The following is a 27,083-nucleotide window of genomic DNA, read 5'->3' as shown; positions in this document are numbered from 1 at the left end:
ATCTGGAGAGACCAATATTCGAATCGAATCAGACGAACTCAAATCGCCATTCCTATCATTGTTGTCATCATCATCATCTAAAATAAAATTAATTTTGTTCTTTATCGCATTATATCTATATTATATGAACTAGATTTCTCGGTTATTTGTAAAATACTTACCAATTACGATGATAGGAACGTCACGCGGAGATGGAACATTATTTTTCGGTTCAATTCGTGCTCTTCCTAAAAAAAATAAAATATTTTAATAATCGAAATTTCTATAAACGTTTAGTTAATATTTATTTCCTAAAACTTACTCACTAATACTCCCTCCTCTTCTTCTCTCACAGGGTGACGTCGCTTTAAATTAAGTCGTCCTACTGGACGCTCCCTGTGATGCGGTATCGCTCGTCCTATAATACAATCGGTTTTATGAAATAAATATTATAATTTAATTACAAAGTAAAACTTTTAATGTTAATATGTGTTCAATTTTATTTTAGAAATTATTACTGCTTACCTCTTAGTCCAGTGCGTTGCTTTAAGTTAGCTATTGACCTCCTACGTCATCCTCCTCATACCAAAACACTCGCGTATTTCTAGACGAGCGATTATATTTTTTAATCTCTCATCACCACCGCAATGCCCCAGTTTGTGTGCATAATGCACTAATGTGCTGGAGCATTCACGAAATATTTCCGAAAATGGAATTTTTTCGCCATTATTTGACAATTTTTCAGATAATCAGCGGCAACTAATTTTTTATTTTAGTTGCTAGCAACGATGAAAAAATTGGTGAATAACTCGCGAAGTTCCATTTTTTAAATATAGAATTAAAAACGACTCACAAATAGTCAACATAAATCAATTTCTACAAAGTCTGAATGCGGGACTAAACTGTATGTACTTTGATCAGTGCATGCTATTTATGTTCGTAAAGACATTCATAAAATTTTTCTCCCCGAAAAGAATCGCTAAAAGTTTCTAGTCCCTTCATCGGCCGATAGGTTTTAACAATTTTAGTAATTGGTTGCTTCCTTTACTAGAAATGATTTTCTTGTAAAATTTAGAAAAGTAGGAGACGACAAAAACTTTCTAGTTATGACCAACCCCATATCTGATCTAGCTCCGTCTCTCCCCCATAAAAATTATCTCGAAAAGCATCGCTCGCTTCGTATTTATCCTAATAAATAATCTTTAGCTCTCGTTTTCATTATTATCCGGAAAGTTTTTGTCACACTATAAAATTTTTATTGTTATGGTAAATCTCACGTTTTAAATTTTTTCTTCTGTTTTTTTTTGTATCTTCTTACTTGAAAGGATTCTCATGCAATATTAATCTACGACTGATAAATAATAAATTTTTCAACAAAAGAAGAAATACATTTTTAATAGAAATTCCTATATCTCGCTTGATCAACAATATTACTTGATTTTTGTTAGTTTTTTCTCTTCTTCAGGATTTGCCTTATCATGAGGAAAAAATCATGGCGATCATTGAACATAATTCCCTTCGTTTAAAACTTTCCTCATGTTTATTAATTTAACTAATATTTAATAAAACAAACAAAAATAGGACTATGAGCCAAAAATTATTGTATAAAATAAAACATGATATAGAATATAAAAAAAAACAATAAAAAAACTAGAAATCTTTTAAGTTAAAAATTTAATATAGGAAAGTGTTTCGATCGCGATCGGATCATTTTCAAAATATTAAAAACATACATAATCATTACAGTCGGAAAAAACAAAAACATAATAAATTATCTATTCCGCTCTCTAAAACACACGTTAGTAACATGAAAACGAATATCTTAATGTTCACAATTGTAATGTATAAGGAAAAAAGAGCGTACGCATGATAATAGCTACTACATTGAAATGCTTATAATGTCAATTTTAGTAAAAAGAATGAATGTCCTTTGATTAAAAGTGAACGGAGAACGCAAATATGAATCTGATCCTGTAGAAAAATTATAATATAAGTGAAATTATAGTATAAGATTGAATTGATTAATATGATTGAATATAAATTATAATATAACTAAAATATAGTGCTAGATAACAATAAAAAAAAACCAGATAAACAATTAAAGACTAGCAATGTAATACAATGCAATGTAATATATGAGATGATACATAGCAAAATTAATGAAGGTTAAGATTGCAAAAAGAGAGAGAGAGTATATCTATATATTAACTGAACTTTATAATATAGTAACAGCTAAAAATAATATCTTTAATATAACATACCTTAAATCAAAAATTAAAAATAAAAAGAGATTCAGATACAAATAGTACATTAAAAATAGACAATGCGAAAAGAAATAAAACAATATCTTGTCTCCTCGGTGTTCTAAGACATGATGGAATCACAAAATTGACATTTAGAGAAGGAAGGAGAAGATTTGTTGGTTGGAAAGTGAAAGGAGGAAAGTAAGAGGAGATAGAAATGTAGATGAAAGCATGGAAGAAAAAATAAAGACTAAAAGGAATTAAGAAGAAGAAAGAGATTGACTATATTTAATTTTTGTATTCTATAAATTTCCATATACTGCACGTTATTTTTTTGGGAGTATACACAAACAGTCAGAAATAATTTCTCGAAAAGACATCGTTTCGTTGTCGAAAATAAAAGTCGAAAGTTTTCGAAATTTCTATTGATTTCGACGGATTTTTGGATCCAATTTTGATTAATTTTCGAGATTGTTGGGTTATGGGAAGGGTTTCGAGTACACTGTAGTATACGATAGATAATCAGATTTTTACTTGTGCGCTTTTCATTACATGAAGCCTCTTTTTTGGTAAGTATGTCGTGTGTGAGAGAACGAACGAACGAACGAACGCTTGCCTGAAAACAAGCAAGTAAGGCCATCTCTTGGCACATCAAAAACTCTCTAGAGTTGGAGCTTTGACAAACAAATTAAATAGATAGGCCTGAGGTACAAAAAAATAAAGAGATGAACTTATCACAAAGACAGTTATTGAAGAAATTGAATCCAATGAAAAAGATCAAAAGAAAAAACGATTAACATAAAAGGTTGAATTGCATTCTCCAAATAAAGAAATAAAATCTTGAATTGATCTAGTCAGCATAAAAATATACTACTAGTGTCACTAATGCAATAAGTAAATTCAACGTAGTGTCACTAATAGCACAATAGTAGTGGAGAAAATTTTATTAAAGTTTCATTGAAATTTTATTGTGAAAATAAGTATTATTGATTAGCATTATATTTCAGAAGATACACGACAAAATTATAACAAAAAAAAATTTATTTTATGAATTCGAGAACTAATTTTATGATGCAGCCATGCACTCACCCGAATCCTTCACCATGCTTTATTTCTGTGATCGCACCGGAATTGCTCCTTCGAAGAACTATAAACACCTATAATGCTAATGGATGTATTGTAACATATTTATTCAAAGATGTTGTGAAAGAGGCGGAACACATAAAAAAAAAATATAATTAATGTTAAATATAGTAGTAATATACATGATGACACCTACGATAATAACTTGTTTCTAATAATACTATAAAATTATTATATTTATTAGTTGAAATAATACTAATTGCTCTAATGATATATATGTGTATGTATATATATATATATATGTATATATATTGTATATCTTTTTATATATTATATTTTGTATATATTATATATCTTTATATATATATATAAATAAATTATTTATATATATATATATATATATATAAATTATGCATTTCGCGGGTTTCCTCCGTGTCCAGATCCATTCTTGGAATGCCAACGTTTCGTGAACCTTGCAGTCCACTTCATCAGGGCGAAGAGCAGCATGATACTGAACTGTTCCTCCGGGTCGTTCCTTTTTATATTATGCTACTTGTTGGAATGGGGAAAAGAAGAGAATTGGAAGGGGAAGGTAGGGGAATCGGTCAGTCTTCAATTACCGAGAGAATGATTTTCTATATTTTATTTATGTTGTAGCCATTATCTCTATTCAGATTGTTAGGGTGTTTTTGTATCTTTATGGCTTCTCATTATACTTTCTCATTATACTTTCTTGGAAAGTATAATGTTGGCTATTGTGGTCGTTTTATCAAATAGTATTTGATGTCCTGTTCGATGTTGTGTTCTGATAATGCTGATTGCATGACATGTTTTAGACATCACATTGGTATTCCTTTATCCATAGGTTGATCATTCTCCCAGTTTCTGCAATGTATACTTGCCCGCAGAAACAAGGTATTTTGTATACTCCTGCGGAGCTGAATAAAGGTCTCTGATTTTTAGGATTTCTTAGGATTTATCTTATCTTTTTGGGTGCTTTGAAAATAATTTGGATATTGTGTTTGTTTAATATCCTTCGATCTGTTATTCCTTTGACATATAGGAGAATGGATATCCTTTCGTCTGATTGTGTGTCAGATACCGTTGTCTTGTTTGCATGTTATTGATTGTTTTGATTATGTCTTTTTTGTCATGTTTTTCTGTAAGGCTAATTTTAAGTGATTGAGTTCTGTCTGTAGATGTTCTTTGTCAGAGATGGTGGAAGCTCTATGTACAAGTGAATTGATTGCAGACTGTTTTTGTACTAAGTTGTGGTGCTACTCGGCATGTATGTATCTATCTGTGTGTATTGATTTTCTATATACTTGATGGCCTAAGATATCGTCAGCTTTCTTAGAGACAAGAACATCTAGGAAGGGGAGTTTTCCGTTTTCCTCTATATCTATAGTGAAGTTTGGATGTTAAGGAAAATAAGGAATTTACGGAATTCGGCTCTGTCTCTATATCACGAATGTGTCGTCTATATAACGGAACCAACTTCTGGTTTTTTGAATGTTTTTCTGAGAATCTCTTCCTCAAAATGCTCCATGAAGATGTTGACGATTACAGGAGAAATAGGAGAGCCCATTGTCGCTCCTGAAGTTTGTTCATAAAATTAGTTGTTATAGGGGAGAAGTAAGTGGTTATTAAGCAGTGCTCTATTAGCAGGATGAGATCGGAGGGGACTTCATGTGAGGCCTTTATTATGTTTAATATGTCTTTTATTGGGACTGTGTGAAAAGGGATTCTATGTCGAAACTTACAAGCAGGCTGCTCCTCGCTCTGATGAAGTAGACTGCAAGGTTCACGAAACGTTGGCATTTCCAAAAATCTTGGAATGGATTTGGACACGGAGAAAACTCGCGAAACGCATAATCTTTATATAGAAAACATCCGTGGAAATCTCAAGAATATATGTATATGTGTGTGTGTGTGTGTGTGTGTGTGTGTGTGTGTGTGATGTGTGATGTGTGATGTGTGTGTGTGTGTGTGTGTGTGTGTGTGTGTGTGTGATGTATGTGTGTGTGTGTGTGTGTGTATTTTTTACTCTAATAAATTTTTTATATCAAATATTATAATACAATTACTGGAAGTAATTCTATGTTACGTCATATGTCATCATATACTACTACAGTAGTAACATTACTGGCTCAGCATTGACACTATTGCAGTATTAATATTACTGCAGTAACAATGACACTAGTAGTATTTTTATACTTCCAAATGATATTGGAAACTTGTATGATAGACCGACATTTAAATTTCATTAATTTAAAAATTTAGATCATTTCGATATCGATTCGAGCTAGAATTAGTCTAGCTAGAATTAGATAGAAACGATGATATTTTTCCTTGATTTCATGCTTATTTATGGTAAGAGACATTATTCCTTAAAATTCTTCAATACAAAAGTAACGTAATAAAGTTTTATTAAATAAACTACGAAGTACAAATAAAAGTAATGTTATTCAGCAGGAGTAGAACAATAAAATAAGATACAAAGAATTACTAGAAGAAAAAGTGTAGACTTTATCGACAGTTGTAAAAAATATTCCGATTTGTATAAAAAAATTCCACAATTTTCTAAAAAGTTATAAAATTATTTATAAATTCTGAAAAATTTTGAGAGAGCTTTTATGATTAGAGCGATATTGCAATTGTCGAAATGAAATCGAAAAAAATGTCGATTCGATCTTTGAATGAAAATATTCAAAATATAAGACGTATCACATATTACGTATCACATATTTATACCAAAAATATTAAAAATATATCGAACTCTCATTGCACTCTCTACATACGTTTTTTATCATTCGAAAATGTTGAAATTTCGAGTTGAAGTTTCGAATCGACAACTTTTCCATCGTAACGACATTGAAACGACGTCTTTTCGAGGAACTATTTCTGACTAGGAAGTTTCAGAAAAATGGAAAATGAATAAATTTTTTTGCATTACCATTTCCCAACTCAATTTAACATTTTTTTTCGTCTCTTGTACCTCTGTCTCTTTAAACATTAATGAATTTTTTAAAAAAGCAATAAATCCAATCGTAAATTTACTTTAAATCGAAGATGCTTCATAAATTTCTTCTTGTTTTTTTGAAAAAAACTCAATAGTTAATGTATTAATTCTTATTCGTTAGAAACTACCCACGAGGTAAACCAATTCTTTTTTCCTCATGGTTTATTGCGAAAAAATTTTCATTTTGAAAAATTTCTTCCACTGTTATAAAAAAAGCAGGAGAGGAGTCGTAAAACGTTTCTTTTCGTTTTTGTTCGTTCCTGTTCTTGTTTTATCTCATTCCTCTGCCCTCCTGACTTCTGTGGGATATAGATTATTTTAAATTTTTAAGAAAAATTTAGAGAAAATTTATGTTTTTTTTTTCATCTGCGCGCGCAAAATAATTTTATTACGTAGCGTCGGAGAAGGAGGCTATGTCATCGATACTATCGAAAATCCGTTTCATTCCGAGTCTCATCGTCCGCAGCTTCAGCTTCACGAGCAAACAAGTATTGTGTTTCTTGTGTTTTTGATTGCCATCTTGGTTCGTTTAAATTTAGTGGCGGCGTAAGAACAATGGTCAGTCTAAAAAACAATAATAATTCGGACATGGGAATGTAGGGAAAACCGGAGCTAATAGACTCATTTTTTAGTTTCGAATTTTTACAGACAAAATTAAGAGACTCGAAAAAATGAATTCTACACAGTTCTACACAACTTCCAGTTACTACAATATATACATTTGACTACATAATAATATTTTCATAATGAAGGGAAACTGATAACTAATATGAAAAAAATGCATTTTTCTAATGTATTCTATCTGATTCAATTAACTCCGGGACCAGGGGTACTCACGAGCTCGCCTTGTGCGTGCGTTCAACTAAGATTATTAAAATAAAAATTATTAAAATAAAAATTAATGTATTTTAAGATACATCTTTGACTATTAATAAAACTTTTATAAAAATATATTTTAAACACAAACATTCACTTCGCAGGGCAAAACAATACTTCTTTTTGCAAAATTTATTCATTTCGTGCAAAAACACGTCGAATAACCCTAGTTTTCGAGATTGGACATGAGAGAACTAAACTTATAACATTTACCACTGAGGAAAATCTCTTTAAAGGAATAAAATTTTGAGTACTATAAGAGTAGTATAATAGTGGCGGTTCTAACCCAGGTCCTCTGAGGAGGGCGCGGGGCGCGGGGATACTCATAGGCGCGGGGGAGTAGGCACGGGGAAGGGAGGGGAAGCGCGGGGAAGGGAGGGGAAGCGCGAGAAGTCCCGGCGCTATCGGTGTTTACTGATATGATGAGTCCCAGCGCTATCAGTTTATTGATATGATGATACGTATCGCCATGTTGTGATGTTACGTATTATTGGGACCGCCGCCACCCAACATCCCATCGCCGCAGACGCTGCCGCCACCGCCGCCACTCCACACCCCGCCGCAGGCATCAGTGCCACCACCGCCGCGTGGACCTCGCGTCCACCCTAAAATGCGTTTCGAACTGTCGAAAAAAAAATGCGTTGCGCCACCACCCAAACACCCATCCCAACACCCTAAAAAATGCGTCCATTATAACGTGGACTTTTGTCTAGAAGATCGGTGGCACATTATCGATGTATTGGCTGCTATACAAAGCGCCTTCAATGAGGGATAGATGATGAAATCATACTGCATTCTTACAGTTCTTTCTTTCAAGAAAGTCAGAAACGTTGATAATGATATTTATCTAGGAAGAACCGTGAGATCGGTGACACGTCGTCGATGCTGCAACTCAATAGGGAGGGTAGACAAAGGGATAAAGAAGTCGCAAATAGAATATATAATGGGTCATAAGCGCGCGGCATCTCAGTTGACGTTTTTAAAAATTACCGAATCGCAATAAGTGTAATGCGAAAAGTATGGCTGATATACAGACGTTGAGGACATGGATGATGTAAATGCAGACAAGTTATTTGAAGCATTAGAATTTGAGGACATAATGGACGATGTAGAGTTCGAGAATATCGGTAACATTGAGGAGAGAATCGACGTAGCAGAATATATTAGAAATGTGGATAAGGAACAGTTCGCGAATATTAGAGACGAAGTGTTTGATAAACTTTGAAAATATAATGAACCAAGAGTCGTCTGACGAAGAAATACTATCCGACGATAGTGGATGTGCTAGTGATATGAGCGAGTATGAAATGGATCGCATAGAAAAATTCGTGTCGTCTCCAGAAATTCGTACATTGAATGCCCGTACTAAGCATTGTGTGATCCACAATTATTATACAACGGATGGTTCTTTAACCGTATGCACATCATGCATGATTCGTATAGCTGACATTAACGATGGAGGAATGTATCACGTCAGGGTGCATGAGATCGGTTCTTTCGGTAGGCTAGACGGCAGGTCGTGCACAAATTGCAGACTACCTTTATACATTATATTCTCGTGCAGCATATATCCACTTTGCACACATTAAAAAAAACCACGAGCGAGTGGAACGTGAATTGCTGGAACAGTGCGACCAGGTCGCTACTTTGACATGTTTCTCAGTGTTTTTCATGGCAACAGTGCGACGAATACATCAAGCAGCTCGAAGAGCTGCCAAGTGTTTGTCGTGCCAAGGTCAGCGCCTCACCATTGGATACAGACAATCCGTGGTGGCGAGGATCGCGCGACTCGCGGGTGCAAAGTTAGAATTGGAGTGACGTTTCGTGCACATTGGTGGCGAGTACGCGAGTGGCAACGAAATCTCTTATCTGGTGAGAGATTGATGTCGCGTTTGAGAGCCGTATATTGACAGGTGCGGTGATAAACTCTAATCACATCGAGCCGCGACGGTTTTTAGAAGACGCTGGCGATGTAGTGCTCAAGCGAGTGCGAGACGCTGTAGAAAGACACGGCAGTCTAAAAGTGAACACCGCGTTCAATGGCGAGTTTGCGACGAAGGATAAACGTATTAATAAGAGCATAATTACAAAGAACAGCGAGATATATCGTTGCACCGATATGCGCGAGTGGTACGAGCGACACGTCGTCGAGCCTATCCTAGCATCGCTCGAAGAATTCCAGGAACGCGACAGCGGGTGGGCATTGTCGCGAATCCTCAATTTGATAGTGAATGTGAATAAGCATAATCCAATGCACGCGGAATGTCACATCGAAGTGCCATGAGAAATAGCGACGAAACGAGCGGTGGTCAGTGTTTATTCGACGGACAATGCATGTTTCGCGTGGTCAGTGGTCGCCGCTCTGTACCCCGCAGAAAGACATGTAAATCGGGAATCATCATACCCGCATTACACCGCAGTATTAAATCTCGCGGGTATTGAATTTCCAATGACATTAAAAGACATTCCGAAATTCGAACGGTTGAACGCGGTATCGATCAACGTCTACAGCATCGAAAATAGACAGGTCTTTCCTCTGCGGCTCACCAATGACAAGAAGGAGAAGCATGTCAATCTCCTGTACCTACAACATTCACGCAACGACAACATTAGACACTTTGCGTGGATAAAAAATCTATCCCGCCTTATAAGATCACAAATTACTAGGAACGAGAGCAGGAAATATATTTGTGATCGGTAAGTATAATAAAAAAATAGTCAATAAAAAAACAGTAAAAAAGAAATAGAAAAAATTTCTTTATTATTTGTAGGTGCCTTCATTACTTCAGTTCGTGCGAAAAATTGCAGTTGCACGAAGTGGACTGCCAGAAGATCAACAACTGCGCCATCCGACTGCCGAGCGAGGACGACAGATGGCTCGAATTCAACAACTATAACAATCGAGAACGGGTATCGTTCATCGTCTACGCCGATCTGGAATGTGTCTTACGCAAGATGAAATCCGACAAAGAAGACATGTCGTCGTACGCGTATCAACATGACGCGTTTAGCATAGGCTACTGCGATGTGCGTACGATGACGCGTTATCGTCGTATCACTTCCGTCGCGATGAAGACTGTATAGCGTGGTTCGCACAATTCAACGATTTGGCGCATCGCGTGAAAAATATCGTATCCACCAAAGTGGCCATGGAAACGTTATCTAAACAGCAATGGGAGGCATACCGTAGCGCGACGCGTTGTCAATCTGCGAGAAACCGTTCGCGCCGGACGACATGCGGGTTCGCGATCATTGTCATCTCACCGATAGATATCGTGGTCCAGCGCATTCGAATTGTAATTTAAATTATAAAAATTCGTTTTATATTCCAGTCGTATTTCACAATTTATCAGGCTACGACGCGCATTTTATAATTAAAGAATTGCTACCGCCTATGATGGATATGTAGATATACTACCGATAACTAAAGAAAAATATATTTCATTCACTAAACATGTCGATAGTACCAAAGACACAAATGAAAAGAATTTTCAGAAAAATTGCATAAAATTAGGATTTATTGATTCTTTCAAATTTTTAAATGCAAGCCTTGATAAATTGGCGTCGTATCTCGACAAAGATAAATTAAAAATTGTACGTTCCGAATTTTCAACATTATCAAATGAAGAATTTGAATTACTCACACGAAAAGGTGTCTTTCCGTACGAGTACATTGATTGCGTCGAAAAGTTGCAGGACACGCGCTTACCACCGCGCGAATTATTTTTCGTTGACAGGCGATACAATATCCGCGATTACGCTCACGCCGCGAACATCTGGAAGCGATTCTTCATTCGAACGCTCGGCGAGTACAGTGATCTGTACTTGAAAACTGATGTCTTGTTATTAGCATTTTCGAAAATTTCCGCAATAGTTGCATCGCGAGTTACTGTCTCGATCCCGCGCATTATTATACATTGCCAGGTTTCACGTGGGACGCCATGCTGAAATATACACGCATAAGATTCGAGTTGCTCACCGACATTGATATGGTCATGTTTATCGAGCGCGGTATACGCGGCGGCCTCAGTTAATGCTCCGGCAGATACGCGCAGGCTAATAACAAGTACATGTATTCGTTCGATCCATCGAAACCGTCGTCGTACTTGATCTACTACGATGTGAATAATCTGTACGGATGGGCGATGTGTCAACCTTTACCATACACCGAATTTCGGCGGTCGAAGACGCTGCGAACTTTGAGCGCAATCGCTCCGGATTTACCTACCGGTTATATTCTCGAAGTCGATCTCGAATATCCGCAGCATCTACACGACCGACACACTGACCTACCTTCCTGTCCAATGCGCGATAAACCGCCTGGCAAGCGCGAAGATAAACTTCTAGCGACATTGTACGATAAGCAGCGTTACGTCATCCATTATCGCAACCTGCAGCAATGTACACGATCTTCGCGTAATAAAGATCCATCGAGTGCTACAATTCGCTCAATCTCCATGGCTCTGCAATTACATTGAACTCAATACACAATTTAGAATGTTCGCGAAAAACGATTTTGAAAAAAATTTGTATAAGCTAATGAACAACGCAGTATTCGGTAAGACCATGGAGAATGTGCGCAATCACGTTGATGTAAAATTAATAACAAAATGGGACGGACGGTACGGCGCGGAGGCAATGATCGCGAAACCGAATTTTCACAGCCACAACGTCTTTGCGGAAAATTTGATTGCCGTCCAAATGCGCAAACTCGAGATGAAATTCAACAAGCCGATTTACGTGGGTATGTGCATACTTGACATATCGAAAGTCTGTTTGTACGAATTTCATCACGAGTACATGTCACCGATGTATCGCAACAAATGCAAGATCATGTACACCGACACGGATAGTCTCATTTACTATATAGAATGCGACAATGTTTACAAAACTATGAAACGCGATATCGCTAGATTCGACACGAGCGATTATCCGGCAGACAACGTGTACGATATGCCTCTCACGAACAAAAAAGTACTCGGCCTGATGAAGGATGAGAACAATGGTGTATTAATGACCGAATTTGTTGGACTTAGAGCGATGATGTACGCGGTGAGAGTGGATGGCAAGAAGGACATTAAAAAGGCGAAAGGCGTAAAGAATAACATCGTAGCGCGAACGATAACGTTCGACGATTACACGCGGTGTTTGAACGAAGAGATTGAAATGACTTGCCGTCAATCGTGTATATGATCTAAATTACACGAGGTGTACACGATATCCGAATCGAAAATCGCTCTGAGTCCATACGACGACAAACGATACGTCGTACCGGACTCGACGGAGACGTTACCATGGGGACATTGGCGGATACCTTTGTAATACAATGTATGTATTGTGTATATTATATAATATGTATTATGCTATTATGTATTACTATTGTATTTTACACTTTTTTTTACATAAATACAAGTATTATCTTTTTTTACATTTATACAAGTATTATTTTTTTTTATGTATTACGATTATTGTACTTTCATATAATACATATCACATGTTTTTAACATTTATATATGTATTATATACTAGTATTCTAATTTACTTTACTTACTTACTTTATGTGTCTCATTTTTTGTATACTCCAAATCGAAGATGATGATGAATGAGAAGTAATAAAAAACATTTATATTGATATATTTTATATACTTATATTGATATATTTTTATATGTAGAAAAAAATACACGAAAAAATTTTATCAAATGATTTGTGTATCCAATTATTTTTGTGTATCCATGAATTGTGCGATCTATCGAATCCCAACCACTTGACGTACACCTTGTCTCCCTTCCTGCGCAGTACTTTCTCCACGAGATACACGTCCGGATGAGTAGCGCGATGCAACTCGTGCTCATAGAACGCACCAGCGACGGATTTTCCGCGATAGTCTTCGAGTAGATAGGTTACAGGATTGGTACGCTGTACCTTAACGATCGTAAACACCTCGATGGTCCAATTTGACGTGTAACCCTTCTCAAAAATCGTCTTGTACTTGCTCACGCGTACCGAATCGCCCACTTTGAATTTTGCTGGACCAGCGATTTTTATCACGCTGTACACCGTGTCCAAGAATCTTTCGGCGATCGCGGGAGTTACGTTGGCGGGTCGTATGCCGATAGTGCGATTGCGCGCGTTGTAATCTGATACGAGGCGCGGCAGCTCGTCGATCCACTTGTAATTGCTGTTGAGTGTAAACATCTTCCACATGTCGCTTTTGAGCGTACGATTGAACCGCTCGATGCTTTCAACGTCGAATACGTGGAATAGTGATTAACGTTGTGTTTTTTCAAGATTTTCTGCACATCGACGTTGTAAAACTCCTTCCTCATATCCATTTGTAAATTTTTAGGACATCTTCCACTTGCTCGAATTATCTCAACAATAGCATCAGCCGTCTCGCTTCCACCCTTGCTCTTGAGCGATACGGCCCACGCGTACATGCTCAACACATCGATGACGGTGAGGATGTAGTGGTAGCCTCTGTTGAAGCTCGAGTACGGACGCATCTCGACGATATCAGCCTGCCATAAATCATCGTATCCTCGAACTATGACGCGTCTTCGTGGAAAATTTCTTCTCGCCGGAGCATGCAATTTCTCGACGAGTCGACATCTCTCGGAGCTAATTTTTCTCTTTTCGCTTGATTTCTTTTTCATGATTCGACGTGTAATACAAAGGACAAAAGTATTTTTTTTCTCGCTGACGCCACTCGACTGACTCATTTCGTCGATACGCGATTTAATTTATAATAAGACCAGCTTCGCGAAGTTCTTCGATAATCGACAGCATCTCGTTGTCGTGAGCGTTGTTGCCCGCTCGGTGCGAAGCGTCGAGCAATCATAGACGATCCACCAGCTCGTTGGAATCGTCCCAGTGCATGTAATCGATCGCGTTGTCATTTAATGTCATTGCGTGAGGTAATCCCTTTCCAGATTTCTTCTTCTGTTTCTGGGTGTGATCGACATCAACGGCGCGATTACGTATTTGTATTTGTATCCCTTGTTGCTCAATAATCGGTCCTGTGAATGATGCTTGTGTTTGTGCGCTTTTGTCGCCAGCAGCATGCTCTTGTACTTATTCATATCGTCTTCCGTGTAAAGGAGATCGTCGGGAATTCTCTTGAAAATTAACTCGTAAAGACCGGGTGAACCGGCATAATTATCGTACGCCGTCGATAATTATGTTGTCAGCATCATCCACGTCGAAACGCTTATTGCCAAACATCAATCCATCCTTTTGTAGGTAAACGCCGTATACATAATCTATACCACTCTTCTGTTTATCTCGCGCTCCCCTCAGGACAGCCTCGACGTACTTTTGACCCAGCGGACCCAAGCCGGCTTGCAACGCCTCTCGACCTTCCGACGTTTGCAACTGATTTTGAATCTTTGTTGCTAGCGAGTCGTCCGTCGTTTGGAAAACGTTATCCAACGATTCTATAGTCGGTACGATCATTGTACGCGGAGTGGAGGTTATCGGTTGTACACGATCGTGCGATCGATCATCGGATTTATCCGGAATCGCGGAACGCTCGAACGTCTCACTCTCTTTCTCTCCCTCCTTCTTCTCCTTCTCCTCTTCTTCTTCCTTCCTCTCGCGCTTGGAGGCAGACGCTGCGCCATCGTCGCGCGACTGTCTCTTTATCGCGTGCACTTTATCGGAGCTGTCAACGTCAATTTGTCGCAGCGGTTTGATAATAGGCTTAAAATGTCTGTCCAATGCCATGTCTTCCTCGATTCTACCGGTTTTCAGAGTGTGATGTTTCTTGCGGATCGACTCGCTCGTCTTCTCGATCTCTCTCGCGATTTTTTCACGCTCGCGCACATCAACCATGTTCGTCTCTGGCGAAGTATCAACAACGACTAGTCACGTTACAGTATTGCGAACTTGTTAAATCTCTTTCTGTATCTCCCGTCTTTAAGCGCACTATCCTTGTATTACTAAAAATCCATATTTTTTTTGCCAACAGTCGCGGCACAACGTGCAAAATTCGTTGTAGGACATGTCGGTGTTTACGTGATCATTATAAACGTGTTTCAAGTTGGTACAATCCTGTTTGAACAGGATCAGCAGGTTCGCATTGTCGCGTATCAGATGTTTAGGTATCCTCGCGTACGTCTGACAAAGATAGAAGCAGTCAATGTTCGCGTGGCGATCCATCGAAAAGTATTCTCTCACCGCATCCTGCTTGTCGCATGCCACGTCATCAAAGATAAAAATAGAATTTGAGCGCGCCTCGTTCGGTGGAATGATGTCGCTATTGTTGGAAATCGTAAAGTAGCCGATTTCATCGATAGATGTAAATAAATTTTCGAGGTATCGATACTTTGGCTGTTGCAGTGATTTCGAGTAGACGTATACGTTCTCGAAACGTACGCCATTTGGACTCTCAAGCAAACTTATGAGAACGTTGGTTTTACCACAATTCGACGGGCCGCAAATGATCGCGCGTATAGTACTCGGCAGCATTTCGCCGTGCTTCTCCGCACTGCCTCCCATCATTTGTAATTTCACGTCATAGTTTGTGACACGTATCATCAGCGGTTGCAGCACGAATTTCATGCTCACTCTAAAGACTACGCGCTCTCGAACGATTATTTAAAGGCGCCCGAATCCGCGCAGTAGCAAAATGTATCTCGCGCTGTGTCATCCTTCCGATATTCGAGATTTGAGCGCCGAGCAGTGACAATATATACCGAAGGTCGTACTCTTACGCGTGTACGGTGAATACATCGAACACCGGAATACATGAAGGCAGATTCAGAGGTTCGAACTTATCGTCGCTGCGACGAACACTACAATCAGCCGTGGCAGCGGACGCATATCGACGGCCCCACCGAAGATAAAGGATTGTAGCGAATGTCGGCGTCGCGCAACAGTCTGCTAAATCGAGCGATAAACGCGCTTCCTTTCGAGTACATATTCCGGGTTACCAGTTTTGCGGTCCGGGCACTCGACTTACGAAACGATTAACCAAAGGTGACGCAGGCATAAATCCGCTGGATGCGGCGTGCCGAGAACACGACATTGCGTATTCTCGAAGCAACGATCTCACCGATAGACACACGGCGGATAAGGTACTCGCCGATAAAGCGCTAGGACGCGTCGTCGCGAGATTCGGCTTTGAGCGAGAGAGCCGCCGCAGCTGCCGTCTGGGCAGCGATGAAAGCCAAGACCAAGATCGGCATGGGCATGAAACCGAAGAAGAAGACGATGAAGAAAAAGGTGACAAAAAAAGGATATTTCCGACGGCGAAACGAGACGGTGCGTTACCGTTTCTATCAATGTTGGGTGCACTTGGGTCCTTGATCGGCGGAGCAGCCAGCGTGGCGAAAGCGGTAAACGATAGCAAAACCGCGCGACATCAGCTCGAAGAGCTGCAACGTCACGATCGCGCGATGGAACAAGGTCGCGGACTGTATCTCGCTCCGTACAAATATGGACGTGGATTGTATCTCGGTCCATACAAACATGGACAGGGCGTAGCTGCAAAGAAAAAAAAAACGTCAAAAAGACGATAAAAATGCCGTCTGGCGCAATTACCAATGTACAATTGAACGAGCTCGCGAGACGTATGCGTGTACCATACTTTAGAGGCGTTTTCATGCGTAACCGACGAGCGGTGTGCGCCGGAACGAAAGCGGTATCGTGAATCTGGACGATGCGACGGGGCCTGGTACTCACTGAGTAGCGTACGCGAAGAGGAACAATCGCGTCGTGTATTTTGACAATCTTCGACCGCCTAAGGAACTGGTGCGATATTTCGAGAACAGTGCTACGACGATAGAGTACAATCGCACGTCCTATCAGACATACGATCAAAGTTTCTGCGGACAGATGTGTCTGCGGTTTCTACAAACGGTAGACGAGCGTGAATTTAAAAAGCTCGACGAGGTGCTGTGAAATCTTAGTATTAGTCGAACGCTTTTTTCCGTCATGTCGTTGACGCTTACGCTGAGCGGAAAGAGCACCGTCCTCGCGGCGAATTATTTCCCCGCCATAGATTTGAGTGACGGAGATTACGAGCTCGGTTTGGCGATTTTTGAGACTTATCACACGATACCGAACGTGAACGAATCGAACAACAAATTTTATTTCACCAAAGACGACGCGGAAATTACAATTCCCGAGGGTTCGTACGAAGTGCGAGATATAAATGAATTTCTGAAAAGTGCGATTTTACGAAAACGTCCGCACCGCGACGCACTTGAAACCGTTGATGTAGTGCGTAGTGACAATAACAATAACACTGATGATGATGATGATGATGATGATAATGATGAGGGTGGAGAATATCCAATTACGCTTCGCGCAAACTACAACACGATGAAATGTGAGATTAGATGTGCGTACAGAATAAACTTTGACAAGTCCAACAGCATTGGATCATTGCTGGGATTCTCGTCGAAGCGTATACTGCAGCCACGAAGGTGGCACGAATTGGACGTGTCGATCAACATAATGAATGTAAACGTTATCCGCGTAGAGTGTAACGTGACCGCGGGTGCATACAGCAACGGCAAAAGCGCGCACACGATACATGAATTTTCGCCGAGCGTGGCGCCAGGATATAAAAAATAGGAGAGGCCGACGCAAATCATTTACCTGCCGATCATCGCACGGAGCATTACAGATCTAACGATACGCATCGTCGATCAGAACGAACGATTGCTCGATTTTCGAGGAGAAGAGATCACCGTTAGATTGCACGTACGATGGCGACGGTTATAACGTCAGCGTGAGATGCTCGTACAGAACGGAACGGAGCGTACGCAGAGAGATAACGCATCCTTTACAAGGTCGGTGACGCCAGCTCGACAACACTCGCTCATCCAGCTGCATCAGGAAGAAGAAGAAACTCAGCGCGACGAACGTTGCATTTTTAAAGTCTTTGGGATTCGCGGTGCGCAACATTTGAGATGACTGATCTTAAACATTAAAGACAAGCCGATCTTCGACGATCGCATTGTCAAGATTGAGACTCACACGTTCAGTCCGTTCGCCAACACCACAGGTGTACAGCGACGAAATAAGAATACCCATACAGCAACAGGATCTGTACACACTGCCGTAAGAAAGCTTTCTATATGTCGAGGGAAAATTAACGAAGAACAAAGTGGTCCAGGGTGCTCATGTGGCATTGGGAAATAATTGCGTCGCGTTCATATTCGATGAGATTCGATATGAACTCAATGGTGTGGAGATTGACCGTAATAGAAATGTGGGTATAACTAGCATGCTCAAAAACTAGCAGTGTCATCCGACAGAAGCGTGATTCTACGGAATGCTGGCTGGGATGCGCAGACTACTGCAGCCGGATATTTTAATTTCTGTGTACCGTTCTACTTACTGCTGGGATTTTGCGAAGATTACAAACGCGTGGTGATCAACGCTCGTCACGAATTGATTTTAATACGAGCGTGCAACGACAACAATTGTCTGATGGGAGATCCGGCGATAGAGCCAACGCTCGAATTATTCAAAGTACAGTGGCGAATGCCGCATGTGTTATTGAGCGAGATAAATAAGCTGTCGATGCTGCGCGCTTTGGAGAGCGGACGATATCTGAGCATGGCTTTTCGCTCGTGGGATTTGTATGAATTTCCGCTCTTGCAGAGCACAACTAAGCATTCGTGGGCCATCAAGACGGCTACTCAGCTCGAGAAGCCGCGCTACGTTATTTTCGCTATGCAAACAGGTCGAAAAAATGTCATGTCCGAGGATGTAAGTCGATTCGACGACTGCAAATTAACCAATGCGAAACTTTACCTGAATTCGGAATGTTATCCGTACGATGATTTGAATCTGGATTTTGACAAAAACAGATGTGCGATTCTGTACGACTTGTACGCGCGTTTCTGCAAGGGCTACTACGGATACAAGATATCTCGAGCCGAGTCTCACCTTTACAACTTTTACGTAATGGTCCATTCGTGATCATCGATTGCTCTCGACAGAACGAATCAGTCAAGAGTGACACCGTGGACATGCGATTAGACTTTGAATGTAAAGAGAATGTACCCGCAAATACAACAGCCTATTCTCTCATCATACACGATCGCGAAGTTCAGTATAATCCATTGACCAATGTTGTGCGCAAAATCAACCTAAGATGCACCTCTAACATGATATAAGATCTACGATACGTCGCAATCGACCGCAGTCTTCTCGACAACATGCTCATGCCAACGTTCGTGGATCTGCAAGGATTCATCGTTAACAAGAAATTTATCGTGAAGGAAGTGGCGGTGCTAAAACAGGGGATCGTTCTCACACATTACATATTTACGAATTCCGTGCCATGGAAATTTTTGACAAGATCCGACAGGTCTTGCGCTTCCTGGTTGACTGCTTATCACCATGGATTGCGATGGGAGGACGGGATGGTCCCGTACAACGAGGCGAAACGTCTGATCAGCTGTATTTGAAGATGATGCTATCGTGTACGTTAAGGGACGCGAAAAACGAACGTGGCTATGGAACTTGCTTTTGGACGATGAACGAGAACGCATGTGCATCGAGACCTTGGATGTAGTTTACAGAAGACCTGGAATCTTTAACCAAGCTGGATGTTGCTAATACTATGCGATGTGGACAACATGTTCAGAATTGCGCGTTACGAAATGTATTGAAAATATATAACTGGTGGTTGCAAAAGAATTTTTTAAATAAAAATACGTTAACGTATTTATTATGTATTTCTTTTTTTCTCTTCTTTTGTAATACATGTACACGTATGAATGAACGTATATGTATGAATGTACAAGGTGCGTCCCAAAATTTTCCGAACTTTTTCAATAGGGATAGGTCGGGTGGCGCCATCCGTGTGTTCGATTGCGCGTTTGAAAGGTACATCCCTAGCTGACTTCCAGTAAAAATTTCATGACATTTGGTTCAGTGGAAACGAAGTTATGGCGTCTCAAGTGTCAGTATGTTGTATACATCGGTACGAGAATGAACTTCAAACAAAGAGCCAATATTAAGTTTTGTTTTAAACTTGGTAAAACATTTACCGAAATCCATAATTTGATGAAACAAGTTTATAGTGATAATTGTGTAGCCCGTGCCAGTGTTTATGAGTGGTATACGCGATTCAAGAACGGTCGTGAGGACATAAATGACGACGCACATACAGGTCGCCCAAAATCGACAATTAACGAAAATTCCATCGAAGTTGTGCGTAATTTCATCAAGCATGAGCCAAAATCTTCAGTGAGATACATGGAAATGGAATTGAACATCCCCAAATCAACGATTTATCGCATTTTGACCGAACATTTGGGCCTACAAAAAGTCTGTGCACGATTTGTTCCACACAAGTTGACTGACGACCAAAAAATGCATCGAATTCAACATTCAAAGGACATTATTAAGGAAGCAAAAAAGGACCAAAACTTCCTTTATAGCATTGTTACTGGTGACGAGACGTGGTGTTTTCAATACGATCCAGAAACCAAGCGTCAAAGCGCGGAATGGAAGGCGCGAAACGACCCAAAACCCAAAAAATCGCGTTTAGAGAAGTCAAAAGTGAAGACAATGCTCATTTGTTTTTATGATTCCAAGGGTATTGTGCACAAAGAATTCGTTCCAGCAGGTCAAACAGTTAATGCTGTATTCTATGTAAGCGTTTTGAAGCGTTTGGTGCACCGCATTCGTCGTATTCGGCCAGAATATCGCGAAGGAGGAAGTTGGCGCTTGTTACACGATAATGCGCCATCTCACCGTTCGACACTTGTCACTGATTTTTTGACTAAAAATCACATTTTAACAATCAACCATTCCCCGTATTCGCCTGATATGGCACCTTGTGACTTCTACCTATTCGGCAAAATGCATTTGTCCATGAAAGGAAAGCGGTATGTGGACGTAGAAGACATCCAAAGGGCTTGTACCACTATTCTGAAGGACGTGCCTTTGAACGACATAAAACACTCATTTGAAATGCTTTTAGATCGTGCCAAACGTTGTATTGAGTCCGACGGGGACTACTTTGAATAAACAATTTGAATTTGAAAAAAAAAGTAAACCGTTGTTGTTTTATTTCAAAAGTTGGGAAAATTTTGGGACGCACCTTGTATGTATCCAAAAACGCTTCTGTTAAACGTGTCGCGACATGTCCGATCTGACAGTACATCTGATAGTACATATAATGTACATAGGCAGTATATTAGATTTTTTTCATTCAATCATAAGCTTCAGTTACGAGCGTTAAGGCATGGATCGAATAAAAGAATATATACATCGAAAATCAATCGAGCGAAAGGGGTACTGTCCATTGTCGCCAAGTCCGCCAAGTCCCGCCTTCGAAGGAAAAAGCGAGATATTGAGAATATCCTGGAGAAAAGGCGTCAAAGTCGCCAACGTGCTCATCACCAACGTCATCGATGCCATCGAAATATAAATCATAAAGTATAAGCATTGATAAACTCGCAAACAAAAAATAAAAAAAATAAAAACACGTAGAAAGACTCGATAAAACATGTTGCGACAGGCAATTCTTAGAAAAAGAGGGGAGAGAATTATCTCCCTCTTCGATTCTAGAAGTTTTATATATATCACAATTTACGCGGGTGCAATTAGTCTTGCGATACTCGCTTGTACGAACGGTTGAAAAAAAAATAAAAATGTACTTCGCTGAAGACAGCAACACATCGTATGAAACGAAGAACTGCAATAACATGTAAATTTTAACATTCTATACACAAAAGAAACGTTTTTAACATTATGTATATACACAGCATGGAGCATCGCAAGATGCGTTTATTGGATAGACGTTACGATCTGATGACTACGGGCTATAAATTTTTGGAAATTGGAATCAACGTTGGTCCACCGAGTTACGTGGAGATCGCCCTGGGAGATCATCGCGGACATGAACTGCTGCTGTCTCTCGAAACGTGGAAAGGTTTCTACGAGCAGCGATGAATGTTTACAAGATGCTGCGAAACGAATATAAGAACAATTTTATAAGTGTTGGACCGTTAACCGTCAGCGTTTGCATGCTGAACGATGCTACGCTCGTACGTCTCAATTCTTCGTCCGTACGCATGATGATGACCGAAACGACGTTACGACGTATGTTTGAGTTTGACGAATGTATCGATGTAACGTTCGAACGATTAACCCGACTCGTCGATACGGTTGATGTCAAGTATACGCGATTTTCCAACATCGCGTCCAAAAACGCTATACGCGATAGTGATATCTTTAACAAACATCAACTCGTCGATTGCGAGCTATTGACTTTAGTTTTTAATACGTAAAAAAGAAATGATGTAATAATATGCGAATAAAAAAATTTTTTTTGTTCATATCATTAGATATGTACTTTCTTTACTTCCCATCCGTCTATCCATCCCATCCCATCCCATTCATTCATCCTATATATCTCGACGCGCTATAGCGATAACTTTTCGTGACGGCACTTTTGATCTAAAGTGTTTTATATACAACTGCCCCCCACCCCCTATAGATCCTAGGCAGGCTCGCTTCTCAACAGCGAAGATCGATTCTCAACGTCAGTCTTTGTCCTGCTTTGTCCGCGTGCAAGACGTGTTAAGACGTGAGTGATATTTTTTTTTCCCCAACGTGCAACAATATTCTACCATTTAGCGTTAATGATAGAATATTGTTGCACATTTTCTGCTATAACATGTAAAAAGAACAAAAAGTTGAGGAAACTGCCTCTTCCTCCTCCTCCTCCTTCTATTTCTTAGAGGAGATTCATGATAATATCATAATTGATCTCACTCGATTACGCGTAGATGAATTAGGACTGTTCTATCGCCTCATCGAGATTGCCGATGAGACGGACGATCTCAAGCATGTGAGCATTAATGGAATTGTCTCATCTACAATTTCGATGATGGTTTGGAGGAAGAGGAAGAGGAATAAGAATTCAGCGGAAGATGAGGAGGAGGAGGAAGAGGAGGAGGAAGAAGAGGAGGAAGAAGAGGAGGAAAAGGCGGTGGAGGAAGAAGAGAAGGAGGAGAAGACGGTGGAGAAGAGAAAGAGGAAGAGGACTAAGAATTCAGCGGAGGATGAGGAGGAGGAGGACGGAAAGGGAGAGGGTGTGAAGAAGGTAAGAATATTTTTTTTATTATATAGTTTTTTTTCTTTTTTCTTTAATATTTCTTGTTTGCGTTATTATTACGCATTTAGGGAGTGGATTCCGCAGTAGCTGTCTGAAAACACATTTTTTTTTTAAGGATAGACGCGAGGTCTACGGTGGTGGGGCCCGAAAACGCACTTTAGGATGGACGCGGGGTCTGCGGCGGCGGCGGAGGCGCTGGCGCCTACGGCGGGGTGTGGAGTGACGACGATGACGCCGACGCTGATAGAATTGCGTTCAACCATCTCATCGACAATCTCGATGAGGCTGTGGAGGAGGACGGAAAGGGAGAGGGTGTGGAGAAAGTAAGAATATTTTTTTATTATATAGATTTTTTTTTCTTTTTTTGTTTAATATTTCTTGTTCGCGTTATAATATTACCACGCATTTAGGGAGTGGACTCCGCAGTGACTGTCTGAAACGCATTTTTTGGGATAGACGCGAGGTCTGCGGTGATGGCCCGAAACGCACTTTAGGATGGACGCGGGGTCTGCGGCGGCGGCGGTCCCAATAATACGTAACACCACAACATGGCGATACGTATCAGTAAACACCGATAGCGCCGGGACTTCCCGCGCCTCCCCTCCCTTCCCCGCGTCTACCAGTACTCCCCGCGCCTACTCCCCCGTGCCTATGAGTATCCCCGCGCCCCGTGCCCCCCTCAGAGGACCTGGGTTTGAACCGCCACTATTATATTACTTATAAGAGTCGTCTAAATGAATACAGTTCCATGCTATGATTAGGTTACTATCCTCACCATTCATTTTTTAAAAACAATATACACATAAACAAAAAAAATCTGTTGGACTTTATTAAGTAAGAACTATACTTACTAAGTAGAAATCAAATATCTCAGACAATCATATACGATTGTAAAACAAAAACTTTAAGAATAAAAATATTTACTTAGGTGTATGATTTTTTAAAATTGTTGCAAAACTTCTATCATGGATGTATTTGTAACAAGATGTTACAGCAGACTTTTAGCGGCAGTCGCTGCTGCGTGCTCAGACACGTTTACGCGTGTCTCGCGTGTTTTGTTTTTAATGTAGCCTCGATTATTCTACTTACCCCACCCTATATTCAACTGTCTCCTCTATTCCATCCCTGATTCTTTCAAGATACGTAATGACGACGACGAGAGAAGAAACGCTCGATTTTTTATATTGCAATAACGTATATTACAATTCTTAACAATTCTCATACGAAGACGTACATAGTACACACAGACAGCGAGTGAAAAAAAGCCTTTTTCGGTGTTTTTTATTTTTTTTCTACTGATATTAATAGATTGATTTTAATGTTCCACGTCTCATTTTGTAGGTATTTCGAATACCTATAAACTTATAATATTGCATTGTCTAAATAATAAGAAATAAACGAAAGAATATTAATATGAACCTATATAATTTAATCTGAAAACGCATCTTCTATATGTTTGAATAAAACAGATATTATAGAAAAATTATCGTACTCAATCGTTGGCAATATAATGTGTCACTTAGATCACTGCATTATCTAATTTAATAAGAAATAAACGAAAAGATGTTATATAAACTTATACAATTTAATCCAAAAATGTTCCTATATGTTTGAATACAGACAGATGTTATAAAAAAATTATTGTATCCTATCGTTGACAATATAAAATGACATTCTTCAGATCATTGAACAATTATTATGCAGATTTCAGCATACATAATAAAGCTGTACAGTTAACATATCGTTTTATATCTTATCATATTAGGTGTACAAATAAGTTTCCGCCGTTTTTAATCAAAAATTAAGCATATTGTGAAAGAACGATACATAATGTTTTATTGAAAGTATTGTCCATCTGCTAGCCACTACTTTTTGCGTTTGGCATGAATCTTCATTCAATAATGCTTCCAATTCCGCGTCTTCGTACACTTTAGGCCTTCCGCTACGTTCTTTGTCTTCGACATCAAATTCGCCGTTCTTAAATTTTTGAAACCATTCACGACAACTTCTCTCACTTAAGCAGCCTCACCACATGCTTCTATAATACAAGCAATCGATGAGCCTCAGCTGCAGATTTCTTCAAATTAAAGAAGTAAATCAAAAGTTCCCGCAAATGACGCTTATTCGACTCAAAACTCATTTTCGCACAAAAAAAATATATGATGCTGATACAAAATCGCTAGTATTTCAAGATTATGTTGACAGATGTCCAACCTTACGATACAATGTTTTACATCAGACAATTTTAACCATAGCTTGCTAGTGGCGCCGTCTTTTGTCAAACGGCGGAAACTTATTTGTACACCTAATAGTTAAACGATAAAATAGGTAACTTGTATATACAAGCTTCTTTATCACATTCTTTAATTTAATATAAAATAAGTGACAGGATGATTTATGCGAATCTATACAATTTAATCTGAAAATGTCCCTATATATATATGTTTAAATAGGTAGATGTTGTAAAAAAATTATTCCACCGTTGTTATATAATTAATTATTCATTTAAGTCATTGAGTAATTAATTATTTAATAAACTAAATGTCACATTACGTTACCACCTATAGAATACGATAATTTTTCCATAAAATCTATCTTATTTTAACATATAGGGACATTCTGTTTTAATTTGTATAGTTTCTTATCTAAACATTATATCGTTTTTATTATATAGCTTAAATATCGTTTTTAATCGTAAATTTCAGATTACTTACCTGCTATATTAAATAAATTTTCTGCATTTGTCTATCGTCATATAGCTTACCGTTTTGAGTCTATTTCTATCTGGTCATGTTATATTAAAATTAAGGAAACCACAGTAAAAGTTTGAAAAAATCGAAAAAATTTTTTTTCGCTTATAAGGTGCTTTAGGGTCTTAAGAATAACATACCAAAAGATGGAGTGCCGCAAAAAGTTCGGAATACCCAAATTTTCCATTCTGCGGCAACGCCTCTCAGGTACCTACTATATACGCACAAATCACTAATGTCTGATATAGTTCATGAAGCAATTAAGCCAGTTTACGAACAACTCACTACGGATGATCTTCTCACTCGCTGCATCGGGGGTTTTACTCAAAACAGCAATGAAAGCTTCAATTCGACAGTGTGGGCGATGGCTCCGAAAACTATGAATTCCGGCAAAATAATCATCGACATTGCTACGAACATCGCTTCGTGTGTTTTTAATGACGGATTAATATCAATTTTACATATAATCCAGGTCATGGGCATAAAAATTGGTCCAAAAAGTCACGAACTATGGACTTGGATGAGAAACGCATACAGAAAGCGGAACGATCTTTGAGTGAGGGCGCAAAACAGGCTCGCATCGATCTGAAAACAATTCAAAAGGCCAAACAAGAGCAGGAGATAGATGAAGAAGGCCAATTGTATGGCGCAGGCATCGCAGATTAGAGATATATAAAAATATTATATGATTTTACAATACTTAAAACTTTAAACGCGTTTTTCTCGAAATCACTTTTTTTAAACTGGGCGGACACATAACTCGAATAAATCTTTACCGATCGGTTTCAAATTTTGACAGTATATTCAGAATACCTTTCTCTATGGAAGTGCGTAGAGTTTTTTTTATATTACATGTTTTTTTTTTATCAACAATTTTATGGCGTTTTTTTTTGTTAAATTTGCAAGTTTTCCTTAAAACGTGCACCATTTTGCGAAAAATTAATATATCGAAAAAATCCTACGTACTTCTATAGCTATTGATATATAAAACCTAAAAAACTGTCATTTTTTGTTCCAGGTCAAAAATTAAGGACTCTAG

At 39.1% G+C, this 27,083-nt stretch overlaps 3 protein-coding genes and 2 pseudogenes across 3 annotated transcripts; 3 read left to right on the top strand and 2 right to left on the bottom strand.

Moving 5' to 3' along the window:
- The first annotated feature begins 8,248 nt into the window (after positions 1 to 8,248).
- Positions 8,249 to 12,399, top strand: LOC147908940 (uncharacterized). Its single transcript, XM_087407813.1, is given in 4 exon segments — positions 8,249 to 8,330; positions 8,446 to 8,703; positions 8,833 to 9,005; positions 9,101 to 12,399. Coding segments are annotated over 4 exon segments (1,317 nt in total). The 3' UTR covers positions 9,905 to 12,399.
- On the top strand, positions 11,701 to 12,396 carry LOC147908941 (uncharacterized). Its single transcript, XM_087407585.1, has one exon. It carries the CDS (start codon positions 11,701 to 11,703, stop codon positions 12,394 to 12,396), a length of 696 nt encoding a protein of 231 aa, XP_087263711.1.
- A 359-nt stretch (positions 12,400 to 12,758) lies between the features above and the next one.
- LOC147908939 (uncharacterized) lies at positions 12,759 to 13,408 on the bottom strand. The gene has a single exon (XM_087407588.1). It carries the CDS (start codon positions 13,406 to 13,408, stop codon positions 12,866 to 12,868), a length of 543 nt encoding a protein of 180 aa, XP_087263714.1. The 3' UTR covers positions 12,759 to 12,865.
- A 418-nt stretch (positions 13,409 to 13,826) lies between these two features.
- On the bottom strand, positions 13,827 to 15,034 carry LOC105147883 (uncharacterized; annotated as a pseudogene).
- A 2,103-nt stretch (positions 15,035 to 17,137) lies between these two features.
- LOC147908938 (uncharacterized) lies at positions 17,138 to 19,335 on the top strand (annotated as a pseudogene).
- Positions 19,336 to 27,083: the final 7,748 nt, after the last annotated feature.

The sequence above is a fragment of the Acromyrmex echinatior genome, chromosome 7 (assembly GCF_024713525.1).
Source record: "Acromyrmex echinatior isolate Ae372 chromosome 7, ASM2471352v2, whole genome shotgun sequence".
Lineage (NCBI taxonomy): Eukaryota > Metazoa > Arthropoda > Insecta > Hymenoptera > Formicidae > Acromyrmex > Acromyrmex echinatior.
The sequence above is the reverse complement of the archived record's forward strand: the minus strand, read 5'-3'. Positions and strand labels throughout refer to the sequence as shown.